This window comes from Thermobia domestica, chromosome 1, assembly GCF_964235325.1.
Source record: "Thermobia domestica chromosome 1, izTheDome1.hap1.1, whole genome shotgun sequence".
NCBI lineage: Eukaryota > Metazoa > Arthropoda > Insecta > Zygentoma > Lepismatidae > Thermobia > Thermobia domestica.
In genome coordinates, this window is record NC_137454.1 from 148,786,343 (window position 1) to 148,801,207 (window position 14,865).

At 37.1% G+C, this 14,865-nt stretch overlaps 1 protein-coding gene across 1 annotated transcript in view; it reads right to left on the bottom strand.

Moving 5' to 3' along the window:
- LOC145689995 (uncharacterized) overlaps positions 1–14,865 on the bottom strand; it is a 690,354-nt gene that overhangs the window by 320,393 nt on the left and 355,096 nt on the right. Inside the window, exon 17 of the mRNA XM_081764461.1 lies at positions 10,110–10,172. Within this exon, the coding sequence (XP_081620587.1) occupies positions 10,110–10,172 (63 nt within the window). The remainder of the gene's footprint in view (positions 1–10,109; positions 10,173–14,865) is intronic.

The window sequence follows — 14,865 nt, forward strand, 5'->3', positions numbered from 1 at the left end:
TCAAAAATTTTCCAATAAAGAATAAAATGCAACGCTTATTATAAACTTTGAAAAATATATAAATAACAGTTTGAATTATTTTTGTCACTCAAAAAACCCGGTGGCCTAGGCCCCCTTGGCCCCAGGTTAGATCCGCCACTGTGTACAACTAAAGTATTTGCTCACTAAGTTGTCCAGTAAAAAAAAAAAATCATGATTAAACAATAGTTGGATTGATAAGAAAAATCGGAAGAAATCTAACCAGCCACAGTGTTTGTTCATAATAAACCTCTTGTGGCCTAGGATCGAACCTGCTATCCTTAACACGAAAACCAGCTCTGAATCAATCATATTTACGCTATTCCTAAGTTTATTACTTCAGTCAGTGTTATGTCGATTGGATAAATGAGTTCATTCAGCATTTATGTGTACCTCATGTAAACACTAGCATAGCTTTTCCACAGTATATTTACCTATAATTTATGAATCACATTTGTTGTGTACACTTGCTGAACGTATCCTTAAATATTAAAAATAAGAATGAGACATATTCATTCAAATAGTATTTACACTTACCGGTGGTGCGATTAAAGCGCCCGTCGTGGTGAAAAAAAGAAAACAATATCTTCAACAGAAAGAAAAATCTGACACACACACGTATTACTATTTAAAATAAACATTTTTACATATTTTTTCACCTCACAACTTTTATACACCGACTGGTCGTCAGCACAAAACCAGCACACCGCTCAAACATAACATACGAGTATCAAACTTACTAACACACACATTACAAAACACGCATACACACTTCTGAACGCAGGAAACCACACTACGTGTTTGTTCATTTCTTCGGAGCCGTTTTCAAGTATCCTCCATAGCCACTCGAAGAGCATCAGGTTCCTTTCCTTGTGCTAACACAAAGCATATATTCAGAACACCAGTCATTATTGTAAAAATCCGCATATATGAGGCTTAATGTTGCGCTAGTTCCTACTTTGCACACTAGGCGGCAGTGAGTCGGAGTTGATTTAATTAAATTATTTTCTCGTCGTTAACTTCATGAACAAGTAAGAACATGATTTTTTTTTTTTTACATTTTTCTTTTATTACAAAAGAACATAAAATTTGTGATTTTTTCTCGTAGGAATTTAACTTTGTATACTGGCAGGGCCGAATTTACCACTAGATCCGGGACTAGGATGGGCGCAACTTTCTGAGGGGCGCATATTGGACGAAAATTTTACCAGAGTAGACCTAAACACCCTCCAAGACATTCAGTATGCTGATGTAATAGATACCTTCACTTGAAAAAGAAAAAAAAGAAAGAAAGAAAAAGAAAAAAGAAAAGAAAGTAGGAGGAAAGAACTTTAAAATTATTTTAATGCTTATACAATCTGTTTTTGGACAATAGGAACGAATTTTCTTATACTGTTTCAAATACCTTTATCTCCTATTTAATTTACTTTTATGATTTTAGTGTGATTTAAAAAACGTAATATTGAAAAAATGGTTTATATTACAATAGAAACATACATGTCAACAACCAAAACAATTAGGCCTATTCTATTGGTTTCAGTGACATTTTAGTGTTTGAATATTCACGCTATTAGGACAAAAACTCGAAAGATTTTCTTTTATTATTGCATTAGTGTATATTGTTAAAAAATAATAAAAAATACAGATCATTCTCTGTAACTTTATTTTGATAAACGCAAATTCGTAAAAAAAAAATGCAGATCTTTATTTAGAACATATTCAAAATGAAAGTTCATTAAAATTTATTCAAAAACGTTGAAACAAATGTATGCATAAAATAAGTTTATTTTTTCTATTGAGTTGACCCCTTTCCGTCTATGGGACGGCAAAATATTATATCTGGCATACGGACTGACCTGTATTTATATATATTGTGCGCTCCTGTGCTCTAAATAATTTGCCGCCCCCCTGCACCAGTATCGCTGGTAACTGATAAGAAAAATAATTGTTTACATTGTTCACCGTCAGTAATGGTTTGATATAATCTATATTTAATAATACAGTAAGCTGTCTGTCTGTAGCACTTTTCAACTCGAGAACCTTAATAGATAAACATGAAATTTTAATGTTTTAAAGCTCTCAGATAAATGATCCAAAAGACCTATTTCAGGTCCCTAGGTCACACCAGAGTTGAGATATGGGGATGCAAAGTCCCTATAAGAATAACATGGGGGCATTTTAAAAATAATCGAAAACGACCAATATTGAGTTGAATTCATAGTTTTTAGGCTCGCTGAGATGAATAGTGACAGTTTTAATGCAATTCAACTTCAAGATCATACTCTACTTCCCAGGGAAGGGAGAGATCTTAAAAGTATATCCTAATCGAAAACGACAGATATTAGTGTTGAATTCATAGTTTTCGAGGTTTAACGGTATCAGTTTTCATGATGTTCAAGTTCATCCTCTCCCCTTGAGATTGGGGTGGAAGAGGGTGACTTTTTAACAATAGTCAGATAAGCTAGCTAATTAGTAACTACTATAATTACAGCGGATTAAACACATTAACATATTTTTTCTCGTTTGCACGGGACTCTGCGAGTTGCTAATTTTAAATATTACTTTATTGTGAATCTTTACAAAAAATCCAAAATTTTTGCCGCCCCCTAAATTCTGCCGTTCTGTGCTCGAGCACCGAATGGCACTTACCTAAATATGGGCCTGCATACGGATGACACATAAATGGAGCCTGTGAATTTCTTTGCTGAAATCTCCTTCAGCTCACGTTTGATCAAGTTCGAAAATGGGGATTAAGCAACTGTAGAACGTTAGTTTTATTGCATGAATATGTCGTAGTGATATACGTCTAGATGGTAATACTTACTTGGATATAAATGTTGGACATCAATGAGATATTCACTTTATGTCCCAAATATAAGTAACACAGTTGATGCTTATTAATTGAATATCCAGTATTGTTAGAATGAGATTAGAAGCATAGAATTTGTCAAAGCAAAATGATAAAAAAAAGCTGTTCCCCAGTCTTACAACAGATGTGCGTGACTTCTAACGCTCGAACCAATAGCGTACCACACACACACGAAGAAACATATGTTTTTATGTGTTTGAGTATTTGTATGTATTTATTGTTGTCCTGGCAACGTTATCATTCAAACGATAAAATAGGTGGGAGTTAAAATATTATTTTAAAAAACTAAAAAGGTGTCTGTGTCTAGTATCGGATACTTGATTCATGTTTCTTTTTATAGTAGTCAAGCCTCTCGGTGGCACTTCAGTGGCTTTGTATGAAAAGGTAATTAGTACTATTAGGAAACGTTGAGAGATTAATAAAATGAAATTTCAAGTTAACGTTCATTAATATGCACCTAGGCTAAGGGAGACAGTGATGATGCTACGGTAATAAATGAAATAGTGGAATTAAGAAAACGGAAAGGAACAAGAGAACCTCGAGAAAACCCACGCACACGATGTTTATCCACTACAAGACCCATTTTGCGCGCGCTGGGATCAATCCAATGACTCCACTCACCAAAGGTAAGCGCTTTACCACCGCAGTCCCTAAGAAAACGAAGAGAAATAAAAAATGATAGTAATAAGGAAATTTATTACATCTCTTTAGGGTGCGAACAATACTAAATCAAACACCTTGGTTATCCCTGTTAGGTAGGGTCGGAATCCAAACTTACAAGCCACAGAGCTCGCGACTTTGAGACTCGCACTCAGCCGGACTCGAGCTGATAATAGAGAGCCAACTTAAAGCTCTAGGGAGTGTAGCGAGTCCGAGCCCGAGAAAGAGCTAGCGCCAAAGAGGGTTGTGAGCACAAGCCCCATTGAAGGAAAAGAAGTCCGAGCTCGAGCCGGCCCAATACAAAATGATCGTTTCTGGGTAGTCCCCTTTAAATATAGTAATTGAAGGAAAGTAAGATACAAATATCATAGACAGGATATTAGATAGAATAAAATTACTGTGGAGAAATGATGATACACTGCTAATTAATTGCACAATTATTACCTTGACTGTAATGAACGAATCGTAACGACTATACTAAGTTACCTTTATCATATCGTAGATAATAAATATATTGAGAAATATGTATGTAGATTATCAGTAATATAAATTAATACAGTACTTACAAAGGTAGTGCCTGATAAATGAAAATGACATGTATATTATTAATACGTGTAATAGTGACCATAGACTGCTTGATGTGTTGAAAATAGCACGTGCTAAAAATAACAAAACACAGGATTTATGAAGTCATCGAACATTATGCTCTGTCTTATTTAACATGATTAGCTAATCAGGAAAAGATAATTCTGTGTAATCGGATGGAAGGATTACATGATAAGACAGATATTTTTAGACACAAAATTTTAACTAGAACTGGAGCAATTTGAAGATCTATATATATATAAAACAAATTAACAGATCTATTATAACCTATCATATGATACACTTTTCTGTGTACTGTTTTTTTTTTCAAGTTTTAAAACTTTGGTAACTGTGAAATATGCGTAGAGGAACAATTTTAAATACAGTAAACTTTCGCAAATTCGTTCATCAATAATCCAGTCATCAAAAAGGTTTTCTTCCTTTTCCTTTTACATGGGAGAAATTCGATGACAAAAAAAGCCTCGACGAATACCTTCAGCAAAACAAAACAAAACAAACAAAAAAAAAATTAGTGACATTTTCAAAACATCAATAAATAATTCAGAATTTTGCTTTCTGTACCTTGCAGAACAAATTTTGAACTTCCTTGTGCGTGAGGTGTAGATTTGCGAATAGATTACAAATAATTTCGGTATCTTCCCAACGTACAGTCGATGTTTTCACGAACTGGCAAATATTACATTTTCCATGCATCATGAACTGGCGAATAAGCAAAATTTCATATTTTGAGTTGTTGTCTCCGTTTATATTGGAACAATTTATACCTGGTTGTGACAAAGCGTGAAGCTCCCATTAAGTACCGTTAAAGAGGAACAACATTTTGACGAATATGGAAACTAATATTGTGATAATTTAAGGAACCAACAAATATGAAATTCGTAGTCAGCGACGCAACTAGGCTAGAATTTCGTCCGGGGCAAGAACTCGCTTTAGTGCCCTTCCCCCGGGATCAACCAAACCAAAACGCTCTCCGACTACATCTAATATTGGCATCACACAGTAATTTTCCTATTCTATTTTTTCTTCAATTGGTAAAACCTTGATTTCAAAATTACAATACATAATTTAATTTTTAGTAGAACGTAAAACACCAAACTAATTCTAGACTACTCGGAAGAAACAGTATAAGTCAAAAAAATACAGGTTTCCAGGAGGCGATTTTTTTATTTTACCAAGCATAAGTATGAATCACTTATATTAACAGTACCAAGACGCGATAATTCAACTCACGTTTAGAATTGACTTATACCAAGTTAATCGGAGGTGGAGTATAACACATAGATCTCCAATTTTGACTTATCTCATTTTGGACAATTTCTGACACACTGATCCTCCCGCCAAGTTTAGAATTAATATTTGATTGCCAAATAATCTGAGAGTAGCATGCTTGACATATTCTTATAGTCTTATCACAATAACTGCAAATCACAATGTTTTTGGAATTACGATGTATATGGATAGAATGCATATGAATAAAATGAATCAACGGTGTGTTGCTTTAGAATAGAGTATTTAGTTATAACAAACAGTCAAGGAGCTGTCTCGAGTATTATGCTCGGACATTTTCAAAGGTCTTAAATCGACGTAAGTTAAATGGAAACACAAAAATATGGAACTAAAACTTAACTTTGCGGGCTCTTTTGGCTGCAAAGGTTTTTACAATGTTCTCAAAAGATAGCTTTCAAGATAACTTATGCTCTATGGATATGATCCTAAGGTTGGTGAGTCGTTGTCATCTTAAATTTCTGAGTTTCTTTATGATCTTTAGTTTGCGAAAACCCCTTTCCTTGCCTTCTAATGAAAATAAATATTTGCCCAGTTTTGCGCCCCCCCCCTTAGTTACGTCACTGTTCGCATCTTTAAGGAGGAAAAATATAATATGAATTTACCATTCGGGATGTGTCAGTTCTACTAATCCTTCTCCCTTCCCAACAAATGTCTCTCTAGAAACGTTTAATTTTTCTGTAATTTTTTTCCTAAGAAATATAATACCTTTCTAAGTTATCAGAAAACTTGTAAATCACAGTTGTTTGTCTTTCTAATGAAATAACCTACAGATTGTATTTTGAACTTTTCAATCAAATTTTCGGTCGATCGCCTGGTTTATTTTTCTCAACTTAGTTATTTAGAATAGTTCATAAAAAGTTGCTATATTTCTAAGCTACTGTTTTGAAAAATGAACTTCTGTGTGTATGTAAGGGTGTGGTATCCTCATTGTTTAATCACAGAGAAGAAATAAATAAGATGTCCTTGTGAATAGGACTGAGGCCAATACTAACGTCCTCAGTGGCCAAAAAGTTACAGTCTCCTTTGCAATGACGAAGCTCATGTGAAGCGAAAGTGAAAATTTGGTGCGATCCAGAGAAAGTGTATTATGAAGACGTTGTGATCACGATAGAAAAATATTCTCAAAGTGATGATACAGAAGATAAAATCTTTCTGTCAGTGCTAAAGAAGTATTTAGGTTAGGCGTGCACACTGAAATGTTTGTTGGGAGGGATCTAATTTTTGGTAGGGGTCCAACACTATAAGCCACTACTATATGTTGCTGTTTATCACACTCATGTTTACCTTAACTAATATAGTTTTGCATTCTTATAATTATAAAGCCCATTAAAGCGTTCAAAAATGAGAAAATAATCCATTACAGAATCTGTAATTTCTATTGCGTTGCAACGAGCTTACAACTACCAGATTCTGCAGCACAGAGTATTGCAGCGAATGCAAAATCTGCTTTCTCCTATCCCACAAGTTAAAGACTTCGGTCGTTGCAATGCTCGTGCAACGCGACAGGGTTTTCAGTGAAGGAGAAGCTTTCACACTAGGTAGTAGCTGCAATACTTGAAATAAGCAAATGAAATTAACTTAAAGTATCCATATTTTTAAAACGGAAGTGGTAGTCACGTTACTGTGCTGAAATCTAACTAAAATTCTAATGCCTTTTTTTCTTCACGTGATTCTAGATTTACAAAATATGACGAAAAGTACAGGGTGTGATTGAAAAGTACCGGAACTTTTCCCGCCGCGCGGCTCCCTGGCGTTCGAAAAATGTGAGGGGTGGGGAAAATGTGCGCGGGACCTTCCTCTTTCAAGTGGAACTTGGCCCAGTACGCTGCGATCAGCGGTTGAGAAAGCGTCGCTGTCCGCGCGAATGTCGTTTTGGTCGTCGGTCACGTTTTTTGAGCGCCGAAAATGGAGTCAAAGATTGACCAACGCTACGCCATCAAGTTTTGTGTCAAACTAAAAAAGACGTTCACCGAGACCCAGGACCTGCTCAAGGAAGCCTTTGGGGAAGATGTAATGTCCCGTACTCGGATCTTTGAGTGGCAGAAGGCCTTCAGGGAAGGCCGGGAGGACGCCGATGACGAACGCTCTGGGAGGCCGTCGACGTCGAAAACCGATGAAAACGTCGACCGAGTTCGCGAATACCTGAACCTGGACCGTCGGACAACCCTCCGGGAGATCAGCGAAGAACTTAATTTGACATATTATGCAGTGCAAAAAATTGTGACTGAAGGATTGAACATGCGAAAGGTGTGCGCTAAACTGGTCCCCAAGGTGTTGACCGAGGAGCAAAAAGAACTGCGAGGGAAAATGAGTCGTGAAGTGCTGGATTGTGTGGAAGCCGACGAAGAGTTATTAGACAGTGTGATCAGTGGTGATGAAACATGGTGCTACGAGTACGACCCCTCGGTGAACGTCTTTTTTAGTTTGACGTAAAACTTGATGGCGTAGCGTTGGTCAATCTTTGACTCCATTTTCGGCGCTCAAAAAACGTGACCGACGACCAAAACGACGTTCGCGCGGACAGCGATGCTTTCTCAACCGCTGCTCGCAGCGCACTGGGCCAAGTTCCGCTTGAAAGAGGAAGCTCCCGCGCACATTTTCCCCAACCCCTCACATTTTTCGAACGCCAGGGAGCCGCGCGGCGGGAAAAGTTCCGGTACTTTTCAATCACATCCTGTATGTAGTAGACTAGAAAACTAATGAAAACTAACACGGAGTTAATTACTCGCTTATACAGATGGTGTAGACTACGTTTACAGTCATTTGAAAGTCCAGTATTAATAAGGCAATATTTCGAACTAATAATATGCTTCCCTAACTATAAGCCCTCCTTCAACAAAGAAATGCCACTTGCCGAAAATTGTTTGAGCAGTTTCAAAAAAGAGAAATTGATCTTTCTTCTGCAATTTGAAGCTTTGAAAGGAACATTAATGTTATAAGAGATCGAATTGATGACGACAAAACAAAGAAAGTAGCCTCTACAATTGGAAACGTGACAGACAGAATGGAATAGAGAAACAAGAGAAATGTGTGATATTTTAATTTGCAAAGCTAAAGTTCGATTTAAGTTCACAGAACAACCTTTCATAGCAGCAACAGATGCGGAATTAGAAGGTAAAAACGGGGGTAGGGGGGCAACCACAACTCAGAGTATGAAATGTTCTGTGAACTTAAATCGAACTTTAGCTTTTGAGAGTTTACTATAAACTTTCAAAAATTTATAAATAATAGCTTCAAGTATTTTGTTACGCAAAAAGACTGTGGAGGATAGGCCCCGGGATAGATCCGCCTCTGGGCAGCAACGTTACTTGCACCAGATATGTTTCTTCAGTATATCTCAAATTCCCTCAGAGGAACTGTGAATTAACTGTGATCAATTTATAGTGTTTTCTAAAAACAAAATTTTCCTTATTTGCATATGATATTATATTTGCGTCATAGTTATGTTGGTAAGTTAATGAGCCCAATTCTGAGTCTACCTTCTGTGTACGTTTTTCCTTACTGCAACACCCGGCGTCACGATTCATCGGCCGCCACTGCTATAAATTATAGCTCTTGTCCTACATAAACTAGCTGCTGGGCTGACAAAGAATTTAGAAATATAAATTAATTAACACAAAATCAAACAATTTGTGTTTTCTTAGACATGGGCCAATGTTATTGTTACAAGTATTGGATGTCAACAACCTGCTCAGGTCGATTACTAGGTGATTAATGCCTTTTCTTCATATTAATTTCTAAAATTCTCTATGAATTCATTTATAGACATAATCGGTTGATAAGTGTTATTACAAATTTTATAGTTGTGCAGTGTGTCGTACTGTAGTATGTTTCCCAATTGGAAAAAAAGCCGTCCTTCGATGAGTTTTTAATAGCAAATCCTGATTTGAAATATTTGGCGTAGATTTCTCTAAGATAACCCCTTACGTTTGACGTCCCATAATTCGGAAACCACAGTATTTCATATTCTTGTATTCCAGGTCAAGAATCACCACCATCATGGGTGCCCGAAGAAGGGGAAGGTGTCCGCCCCCTGGCTCACGAAAACGTATAATGTATATTCTTAATACAAATAAAAAAAATACCAAACGTAATGTAGCAACCAGAGAGGTCTCCTAGAAGATTTTCTTCGGGCGCCCATGACCACCATGCAAAGATTGATCCAGATCGGATGACTTCGATTGAATTCGTACTACAATATTGTCCACAAATTTTCAGGGAAATAACAACGAAGAACGAAAATGCTTTTGATAACAAGGAAATTTAAGTTTAAGAGTTAGTGATAATTTTATGTTATAGCTCATTAACCATAGTGTAACATACTGTCTCGTCGCCTTGCTACTGTCATAACGGAAGGCTTGGTGAAAATATACATATATCGTTGTCCTTTGTCACATATATACTATCACTATCAGTTTTACCTTAATAACTAGTATGGCTCGCGTATAACATCAATTTCTATATTAATGACAAATCGATTTCGACAATTTTCTCAAATTCATGAGGATTTATCCTCAACCATATGCCATTTTGTTCAGTTTGAAATCTATCGACGGATACATGTCTCTTCTTTAGGCAAGATTGTTTTCTATTACACACTAGTAATATTGGCCCATGGCATGAATCCATTATAATATGGTACAATTTTGAAACAAAAATGATAACTTACCTGCATGTATTCTCTATCGGTTTCTTCAAGGTCATCACCACCTTCAGCTTCGGGATCTTTCGCCTTACAGAAAACAAAATTATGTATTAATTAAATTAGAACTTACTTATTTTTTTTAACACTCGTAATAATAAAAAAAAACACTCATATATATATGTCATCTCTGTGTTAAACATGGGACTTCCGTGCACAATAAAATATTCCAATTTATTCATTTTTTAAAAAAAAGCATGAATTTTTAAAAATATAAATTGGTGGTTTGTAGAAAACAAAATCATACAATGAGGTTCGAAAGTAAAGCGCTTACTTCTGGACCGAAGGCTTCTTTATTATTTGATCTCAGTCCATCGGAATTTATCGTAGGCAACATTGAGCTTTTTTCTAGCTATATATAAGACTTCTTCTTGTACTTACTTTAGTACATCCACATTGCAGAACCTTCTAACGTTATGCAATCTACACTGGATAACCATCGAATGTTAACCATTGTAGATAATTGCATTCTCAATTTGCGGACGCTATTATATTATTATTCATTTAGCTATATAAATAAATAAAATCATCGTATATTTTTTGATATACATACACATCGTTAGAAAAATCCGATAATTATGAAAACGAAAAGTATATAAACTCTAAATGCGATTTCTTATCAATGAAAATTCTATTAAATAACTTGTTCTGTGTCAGGCATGTCATTTACGGAATGTCAGGGGGAAATTACCGCTCTGAGTTTCAGACATACATAGATTGTCCGTAAAGTAAAGAGACTGGCAACCACACGGCGCTCCGCTCATCAACATCGCGTCCGTCACGAGCGGGATTAGCGGGTCTTACAAGGGAGAGTCACGAAATTGCTTCACTGAGACCCGAACGAAACAATTGTGTTTGCATTTGATATGTTATAACTAGAAGAATCCCAAAATTATACGTGCCACCGAGCGGGATATCATGAGTTACAACATATTTTGTAATGTAAAAGCTACATAAAAAATTACATGGCAGAATAGTTTGAACCGAGTCATTTGTTCGAAAACGGTTGAGTAAATGGAAAACTCGGCGAACACGCATCCCATTATTTTCAAGGGCACACTTTTTGGGTTAAAAAAACTTTTCCCCAGGATCCCCCGCAGGGTAGAGACCTGCACGGGCCGGCCTTGGGCGGGCCGACATTGATTTATCTTCAGGTCGGGCCGGGCTAGGGCCGATTAATTGCAATAATTATTGACTTTCGTTAAACGATAATTAGAATAAAGACAAACGTTGAAGAAGTGCGCCGGTGAAAAATGTTACAAAATGAAACTTTTAAAATTTATCGGGCCCGGGCCCGGCTTGGGCCAAGAATTTTAAAAAACTTATCGGGCCGGGCCGAGCTCGGGCCGAAAATCTTCAAAACTTTTCGGGCCCGGGCTGGGCCAGGCCTAGGCACATTCGGGCTGGATTGGGCTCGGGCCGAAAAATTCGGCCCGTGCAGGTCTCTACCGCAGGGTCCCAGACGGGGTCCAAATCAAAAGTTTCAATTGGCAAGGAGGCTTAAGTAGCACATCGTTTGAAAGCTATTGTAAAATGAAAGAAAATGGGGCAAGTTTCGACTCTCTACGACAATCCTGTACAAAATGGCGTCGGGTCAAAATGTAAACAAAATCTTAATTGAAAAATCCATGGCCAACCCTATTAATCGGAAACGGTGAGACAAATGTGAAAATAGGAAAGGATGTATGGCATTATTTTCAAAGTACAACGATTTAAGTTAAAACGTCTTGTCCCAGGGCCCCACAGGGTCCCAGGTGGGGTCCAACTAAAAGGTTTTAAATGGAAAAGGGGGTGAGTAGCACATCGTTTGAAAGCTGTTGTTAAATGACAGAAGATGGAGCAAGTCTCGACCCTTTACAAAAACCCTGAGTAAAATGGTGGTGGGCCAAAGTGTAAAGACGAAGTTAATTGAAAATCTATGGCCACCTTGAATCAAAGATGGCCGCTTAACACCTATGTCTAAAGGGTAGGCACACCAAACTGTTGAAGCTAGGAAAACCAAATTTGGCATGAATGTTGATCAGTAGGTGACGAAAATATGCGAAATGTTAAAAAAACGGGACATTTTGATTTCAAAATTTCGCGCTAAGCATCCGAACGCATGTCGAACTGAAACCACTGGTGTTGGAGAAGCGAAATGTGGTATTTACGTTTATGGTCAATAGTAGATATCCACAAAATATCAAAGACTTATAATCTGTATTCCAATATGGCTGCCAGTTTGAAAAATGAGTTTGTATATAAATATGCGATTTCTTGGAATATTGTGACCAAATCAACAAATTTTGATCCAGCTCGATGTATTTCAATGACTTACACGTGGTTTGGTACTGCTCGCCAATCTTGTAAATGAATGTCTTTTTGAATATTTGGTATTGTTTGAAATATTGCGATCAAACCAACGAATAGTATACAAATGCAACCATCAGAATGCGTTACAACAGAGCCCCCAACTCGACTAATGCAGCAAGTCCTTTATGTATGAACTACGTATGACAAAATTAGAAAAATACCCGAATATTCAACTTTTGTTTAGCAGTATGAATAAGAAGTCAGAGTTGTGTGTTCATCATATATTTGTTATATTCACGTAAATGATATCGAGAGAACCATGACGAACGTGCACTAGGAACAAAACGTGTATGTGTTGTTACGGAAAGAAACAATAGTTGAAGTGAATTGAAATTAAGTTGTTCTTTAGTCTTAGTATCGTTTGTAAATACATAACAGGGAAAAATGGAGATTTAGATTTTTACTGTTATGAATGACATATGTTTTAAGCGGCCATCTTGGATTCATGGTGGCCATAGACTTTTCAATTAAGCTCGTCTTTACACTTTGACCCGCATCCATTTTGCACAGGGTTTTCGTAGAGAGTCAAGACTTTCTCCATCTTCTTTCATTCAACAACTTTCAAAAGAAGTGCAACGTAACCCTCCTTGCCATTTGAAAGTTTTTAGTTGGACCCCATCTGGGACTCTATGGGGGCCCTAGGACAAGACGTTTTAACTTAAATCGTTATACTTTGACAATAATGCCAAACATCCTTTCCTGTTTTCACATTCGTCTCACCGTTTCCCATTTATGGACTTTTCGATTAAGTTTTTGTTTACATTTTGACCCGTTGCCATTTTGCACAGGTTATCGTAGAGAGTCGAGACTTGCCCCATTTTCTTTCATTTTACAATAGCTTTCAGACGATGTGCTATTTAAGCCCCTTGCAATTTGAAACTTCTGAGTTGGACCCCATCTGGAACTCTGCGGAGGACCCTGGGGCAAAATTTTTTAACCCATAAAGTGTGTCCTTGAAAATGATGGGATAAGTGTTCACCGAGCTTTCCATTTACCCAACCGTTTCTAAACAAGTGACCCGGTTCAAACTATTCTGCCAGCTTTGTAGCTTTTACATTACAAAATATGTTGTAACTCACGATAGCCCAACCGGTGGTACGTATAACTTTGGGAGTCATCTAGTTACAACATACCAAATGCAAACACAATTGTTTCGTTCGGATCTCAGCGGAGCCACTTCGTGACCCTTCCTTGTTAGCTATTTAATGCTACCTGGATCGATCGCATCTGAGCTCTAGTAGAGTAAGGGTTGCTTATTGTGTTTAGAAACCACGTAGAGATATTTGGAAGCTCAAAATGTAGCGTTCGCTTGAGCAATGATACAACATTAAATTTTGCTTCAAACTTGGAATAACCGCTTCAGAGACATTCATTATGATTGAAGAGGTCTACCAGAATCAAGTCCTGTGGTGATTTCAAGAATGGACAGGAAAACGTGGAGGATGACGAACGCTCTGGACACCCTTCGATTAGTCATGTGAACGAAAATTTCGTCAAAGTGAAGGAACTCTTGGACCAAGACTGTCGTTGACTGTGAGAATGGTAGCAGCAGAACTGAATCTATCCAAAATAATGGTGCTTTAGTGAAAATTTGAACATATGCAAGATTTGTGCGAAGGTGGTGCCAAATGTGCTAGATGACAGACAAAAGGAGAAACAACTTGACATTTTCCGTCAAATGTTGGATTAAGTGGAGAGGGAACCGGACTTTTTAGATAACGTAATAACAGACGAGAAATAAGGGTATTCCAATATGAGCCTGAAAGCAAACGCCAAAGTTCAGAACGGAATAACAAGGAGTTCTTGCGCCCAAAAAAGACAAAGATGTTCTAGTCCAGAATCAAACCAATGCTCATTATCTTCTTTGACAAAAGAGGTGGTACGAAAAGAATTTCTGATTCAAGGGAAGATGGTCTATGCGGCTTACTACGTGGAAGTTCTCAAACGTCTGCGACACAGAGTCAATCAGGGTCGACCGTAGATTGCCAAATCTTGGAAGCTCCATCACAATAACGCGCCGAATCACACCGTGTTCATTGTGATGTCATTACTGGCTAGTATCGGCATTGTCGCGACGTCTGTGAAGTTGTCCCGCCCACCTAACGAATTTTTCTATTTCTTATCTACATCGTTAATTTATCGTTAGTTTACGTTAGTTTTGCTAAAATTATCGTTAGTTTCGAAAAAATTAAATGTTTATTCAACAAATAAACGGGCAGGCCAACTTCAAGGTTCCCCACCCACAAACGAATTTCAAAAGTTTTTCATATCACATCGTTAGTTTACGTTAGTTTTCCCAAAACTATCGTTAGTTTCGCAAAAATAACGATTTTATTCTAGAAATAAAGTTTCCCGCCAACTGTGAGTTAGC